General features: G+C 48.7%; 1 protein-coding gene across 1 annotated transcript in view; it reads right to left on the reverse strand.

Moving 5' to 3' along the window:
- Nucleotides 1-6,147, reverse strand: part of KDM4B (lysine (K)-specific demethylase 4B) — a 131,204-nt gene extending 125,057 nt beyond the window's left edge. Inside the window, exon 1 of the mRNA XM_006896435.1 lies at nucleotides 6,007-6,147. Within this exon, the coding sequence (XP_006896497.1) occupies nucleotides 6,007-6,147 (141 nt within the window). The remainder of the gene's footprint in view (nucleotides 1-6,006) is intronic.
- Between the last annotated feature and the right edge of the window lie 275 nt (nucleotides 6,148-6,422).

Here is a 6,422-nt window from a genome sequence, read left to right on the forward strand (position 1 = left end):
CATGATGCCACTGTTGCTGGGAGGGGGGAGACTGAGAAAGATGGGATAAATTATGTATACTGCATTGAAACAGATGAGAGAGAGAACTGTTTAAAAGGGATATGTGATTAGGCATTATTGTCATGACAGGAGTCCAGAACAAAGGCTGCATAGTGGAGTGGACTTGGGGAGGAGAGATTGTATAATAATGAAAGAATTTTTTTTTTACTTTTCAAAGAGAAGAATGAACTGGAGGGGAGGGGAGGGGTGGGCAGAGAGAAAAGTGCAACAATGAATGAATGGATATCCAAAATCTCTGTAAATTTTCATTAAAATTAATAATAATAATAAACCAAGAGAAAAACACACACAAAAAAAGGATGAGAATTACAGAACATTTAATTGTGCTTATGTGCTATAGCTAGACCAAGAAGTTGTTGTCCAAACAGAAAAAGGGAAAACACGTGCATGGATTGAAGTAAAAAAAGATGTGTATCAGGACTGTATCCTTTCTCCACACCTACTGAATCTGTATGCAGGGAAGATCATTTGCAAAACTAGACTTTATGAAGAAAAGTATGGAATAAGGATTAGAGGCAGACTCACCTAAAACTTGCATTATGCAAATGACACAATCTTGCTTACTAAAAGCAAGGAGGACTTGAAAATCTTACTGCAGAAGAAAGTATTGCAGCCTTCAATATGGGTGTGAAGTTAGTTTAAAAGGTGTCTTTTCTAGCCATTAAGTTAGTCTCCCCTGGTTTCCAGCTACCTTAACTGCAGACACATGGTCCTGCACATCATCATCAGATGTGGAACTAACAGAAGAGAGTGAGAGTGCTTTCCACATTGTAGAGTAAGACTCTGGTGACAAGAGTGGTGGAAAGACTGTGGAGAGACTGTGGCATTGCCATGGAGAAACAGTGGCAAGGTATAATCTGAGGCTTCTTGCATTTGTGCTGGCCACAGCTAAACGTTTTGCTGTTCTTGCCGGATGACTGAAAGAGAAGCTGGATCTTAACTGCAGAGGTGAACCCTGCTGGACGATTTGGATTTGTGCTACTCAACTGAACTGGTGCTTTCAGTAAATGAGGAACTATGTTTGGCTTGGGGGCTTCTGGACGAAACCTGGATTTGGACTGGATGATATTCTTTGCCTCTCCCACTCCCCAATGAATATCCACAGTAAACACCATAACTGTGAGTAAAGTTTGAGTCAACCACAAAAATCAGACCCGGATGACTGGTCAAAAGAGGTGCAAGAGCACTGGGGCGGTATGTCTGAGGGAGCAGCTATCTGTTTGCTGACAGGGTCAGTTCCCCTTTATGAAGTGGTCAGAAGTCAGACTCGGCCACCACCGCATCTGACCTGCTCCCTTTACAATGGGTTACATCTCAACATTAAGGAAACAAAAATACTCACTGCTAGCCCAACAGACAACATTATGGTAGATGAAGGGAAGATGAAATTGTTAATAATTTTCTCTTACTGGGGTCCACAATCAACACCCTTGGTCCCAGTAGTCAGGAAATCAACAGACGTGTGTATTAGGAAAGTCTGCTTAAGAACCTCGCCCCGGTTCTGATGACAGTGGTGTCAGTTTAAAGACTAAAGTGCGTTTGATTCAAAACATGATCTTTTCAATTGCTTCCTATGCATACTGTTGATAAGGGAGCTCGTGTTATGCGGATGACACAACCCTGCTTGCTGAAACCGAGGATGACCTGAAGCGCTTGCTGCAGAGGGTCAAGGACTGCAGCCTCCAATATGGATTGAGGCTCAGTGTCAAGAAGACAAAGATTCTCACCACTGGACCAATTGGCAGCATCAGGATGGATGGTGAAGAGATTGAGATTGTTCACAGCTTCAGTTTGCTTGGCTCCACAGTCAACAGTCTTGGCATCAGCAGCCAGGAAATTAAAAGGTGCATTGCCATGGGAAAGTCTGCTGTTAGGGACCTCTCCAAAGTACTGAAGAGCAATGGTGTCTCTCTGGAGACTAAGGTGCGTCTGATACAGGCCATGGTCTTTGCAATCACTTGTTATGCATCAGAGAGTTGGACAATGACCAGGGAGGATAGAAGGAGAATTGATGCCTTTGAGCTGTGGTGCTGGAGAAGAGTATTGACAATACCATGGACTGCTGGGAAAACAAACAGATTTGTCCTGGAAAGGGTTAAACCGGGTGGCTCCTTGGAGGCAAGGATTCTGAGGCTCTGTCTAACATACTTTGGACATGTTGTGAGGAGAGATCGGTCCTTGGAGAAGGACATCTTGCTTGGGAGCGTGGAGGGACAGTGCAGGAGAGGAAGGCCCTCTATGAGGTGGATGGATTCAGTGACTGGGGTAATCGGGATGGGAGTGTCAGAGACAGTGCGGATGGCACAGGACAGAGCAGAGTTTAGGGCTGTTGTACAAAGGGTCGCTATGAGTCGCAAGCGACTCGACGGCACATAACAACAACAACAATGCATACTGTTGTTGTTGTTGTTGTTGATTGCTGTCCAGTTGAGCATGACTCACCGTGACCCTATGAACAAAAGGCCTGAAGCCTTTCTGTAAGTATCGTCATTTATCAAAGTTCACAGAGTTTCCAGAGGCATGTTATTTAGGAAGTGGATGCCACTCCTGCATCCTCTGCACACGACAATGAATAAAAAGGACAGAGGCGGCAGCGACACCTTTGAGTTGCGGTGCTGGAGGAGAGTGCTGAAGAGCCCACCGCCGAAAGAACAGACAAGCATGTCTGAGGGAGAGTGCTCCGGGGAGGCAAGGACGCCACAGCATCGCCTCACAATCTCTGGGCCTGATAGGAGGAGCAGGTCCTGGCAGAAGACGTCATGCTGGGAAAGGAGGAGGGTCAGTGAAAGAGTGGAAGGTCTTCAACCAGACAGACGGACACAGCAATGGGCTCGAGCATCTCGGGGACAGTGAGGGCAGTACTGACCGGGCAGGGCTCTCACCTGAGGGTCAGCATCACGCTGAGTCATGGTTGACTCAACAGCACCTAACAACAATAACTGAGCTTATGTTTTCCTATATAATAAATTAGTACTTCAACAATTAAAAAAGTAATACAAACAACTATGAGGTGTCAATCTACCCCAACAACAATAGGAAAGCAACAGACAGTGAATGCTGGCGAGGTTGTAGAGAAACTGGAACCCTTAGTCCCTGCTGGCAGGAGTGTAAAATGATGCAACCACTATGGAAGGCAGTATGGAGCTTTCTCTAAAAGGTAGAACTAGAAATATCATTTAACCCAGTAATTCCACTAGTAGGAATATACTCTAAAGAAACCAGAGCTGCCACCCAAACAGATAAATGCACACCCATGTATATTGCTGCACTGTTCACAATAGCAAAGAGATAGAAGCAACTCAAGTGCCCATCAACAAATGAATGGATAGAAAAACGATGGTATATTCACGCAAAAGAATATCATGCAGCACTGAAAAACAAGAAACTCATAAAATATTACCCAACCTGTCCTTGAGGACATTACGCTGAGTGAAATATCTCTGTCACAAAAGGACAAATATTAAATAGCATCACTGTTATAAAACAGGACTGACACAGTGCCTAGCAGGAAATCCAGAAAAGAGAGGCTAATTAATGAGCACTGCATTGCAACAGACAAAGAAGAGAACTGTTTGAAAGGAAGCTATGATTAGGCATTATACGTACAACAGCCCAGGATAAGAAGTACGTTGCATAGAGGATGGGGGTGGGGGTGGGGGTGGGGGGAACTATGCTACAAGGAACAAATATTTTTTTAAAAAAGTGAACTGGGGAGGGCGAAGGAAGGGAGGGGGTAAATGCAACAATGAAAGAATGAAAATCTAACTTTTCCGTAAACTTTCATTAAAATCACAATTAAAATGAAAATTCTTATTTTTTTAAAAAAAGCACTAGTTTGTTATTAAAGACGTGAAGATAAACACCAGAAGACTATTCTTAGTAACAGAATCCGCCAGGACTAGGCCGGGGGGCAGAGGGCGGGAGAAACAGGAGCTGCTGTTCTCAGGAATCATCACAGGAACCGCCCAGGGGTCTGGACACCACAGTCCAGGCCAATTCCTGCTCGCGCACCAGCCTGGCCTCCACCCGCTTCTAAACAGCCCAGAAGCCAGGAGTTACCAATCTCTTTTTCATTCTTAAACAGTTGATAAAAATCAAAAGGATAATGTTTCATAACAAGTGTAAATAATGTGAAGTTCGCATGCAATGTCTATAAATAAAGTTTTATTGGCACATGGCCATGCCCATTCCAGTTTCCATATTGTCTACAGTAGTTTTCAAGCTACAATGGCTGAAAACGGAGTGGTTGTGACAGTAACCATATGGCCCACAAAACCAAAAATATCTACTATTTGGTCTTTCATGGAATATGCTTGCCACCCACCGTCCTAAACAATGGTCCTGAGGTGGGGCAAGTGGATAATACTCTCAGCTGTTAGCTGTTTATAGTTGGAACCCACCCAGAGGTACCTCAGAAGAAAGGCCTGGCAATCCACCTCTGACAATCCTAGTGGACAAGGTCCTGCTCCGAGGCACTCAGGGTCACCACGAGTCAGGGCTGAGAGGATGGGAGCTGGTTTGGTTTGGGATTTAATCTGGTCAGTAGAGATCGCGATGTCTCAGATAAAGTGACAGTCACATAGAAACAACCAGAAGACCCACAACAGAGGTTCAGCAGGTGGCCGTGCAACACACACCCACACACACAGCCCCCCCACAGATCAAACTGTGTTCGCTCAGAAATACTAGACCTTACACCTCTGGAGAGATTCCCGTTCCAGGCAGGCCTTGCTGTGTCACGATAATGAGCCCAGGGCAGCGATGAGTGGGCAAAGAACAGATCAGGCACCAAGGAAGGTGGCCGAGAGGGCCAGCTGCCACGCAGAGATCACCAGTCGGAGGAAGGTAAGCCTTGCTCGGGAGCCAGCGGGGAGATGGCCTCTGCCGGTCAGCGCCCTAAACAGGACTGCTGCACGAGGAGGAGTGAGGGAACCAGGGACCCCACCCTGTCACACTGTGTCTTCAGAAAACACACGTACGTAATGATACAACGTGGTGAGCATGGAATCGTCTCCAAAGATCCAATGAAGCACAGATAGCTACCAGAAGATTCCATGTGGAGGGTGGCACTGTCCTGATCAGATGCAGGTCCCCCAAGCACGGTGACAACACAGTAAAAAGAGCAAGCCAGGGGGACGTCAGTACACCAAGAAGACCAGACAGGAAGGGTGTCCACACGGACCCAGCACCTGCTCAAGGAAGCGACGTGACACCAGGCAAGACCAGAGATGTGGAGGTTCCCAGGGAATGCCAGGCCTGGGGGTGCTGAGGAAAACATGGTCCATCCCAGAAAACAAAACGGAGAGAGGGCCTCCAGGGAGCTGGCACCCTGAATCCAGGCTCCGGGCCTTCCACAGGGAGCGCTGGCTGCCTGGTACGTGGGAGGCCGTGCTGTGGACATAAAGGGACAGAGGGCCTCCCCGGGAGCTGGCACCCTGCATCTGGGCTTGCTGGTGGTGTGACTGCACCAGTGCCTCCAAAGGCACAAAATGGGCCATCTCTTCCCATGTGGTTTAGTTCAGAAACCCAGTGGAGGGTCACGACGTGCTGGTTTGATGGCAACGAGGCAGAAAGGAAAGGAGAGAGCGAGCCTCCTAATCCGTAAGACAGTGAACTTGAACTTGTTGGAGCCATCCGCTGTGGGGTCCCTGTTTCTGATGACTAAGGTGACACCCTGCCTGTATGGAACCTTCTCCTTCATGGAAGGCAGAACCCCACAAGGCAGGGCTCCCCGCACAATGCCCCAGCCTCCTGCACCCCGGAGGGTGGAGTTGTGGCTGATCTCTGTTCCACTCGCAGCACGGTGTATAATGAGCTCAGTCAGCGCGGCTAAACGACGGAGGTTCTCGGGGGTGTGAACCCCGAGTGCTGCCCATGTGAAAGCGCAGTGCACACTAGCCGTGCTGGGGCTGGCGCCCCAGGGCAGAGGGGCAGGGCCTCACCCACCTTGGCCAGGCCCGCGCGGTGGGCCCCCTGGGACTCAATGTAGGCCACGTATTTGTTGAAGTCCTTGAACTCCTCCATGGTGGGGCGGAAGGTCATGATCTTGCAGCTCGGGTTCTGGGCGCTGTGGTCCTCGGACCCCATGGCTGCAGCGGTGAGCACACCACACCTGTGGAGAGAGAAAGGTCAGGGCACCTGGGAGAAGGCCAGGCCACCAAGGAGGGCCCGAGGCGCTTTAATCAGACAGCAGGGGCACCCTGGCCTGAGAACTGAGCCCCAGAGAGGAGGCGCTGATGAGCGGGGCCTGGAGACTGTGCCCACCAGCAGAGGCTCCGACCACACCACACAGCGCTCACAGCGGCCGACTTCCCACAACCTTCTCCCTCAGGGCAGCTGACAGGTTAGAACTGTCAACCCTG

Source organism: Elephantulus edwardii, unplaced genomic scaffold (genome assembly GCF_000299155.1).
Source record: "Elephantulus edwardii isolate Elephantulus edwardi_28Jun2011 unplaced genomic scaffold, EleEdw1.0 scaffold00185, whole genome shotgun sequence".
In the NCBI taxonomy this organism is placed as follows: Eukaryota; Metazoa; Chordata; class Mammalia; order Macroscelidea; family Macroscelididae; genus Elephantulus; species Elephantulus edwardii.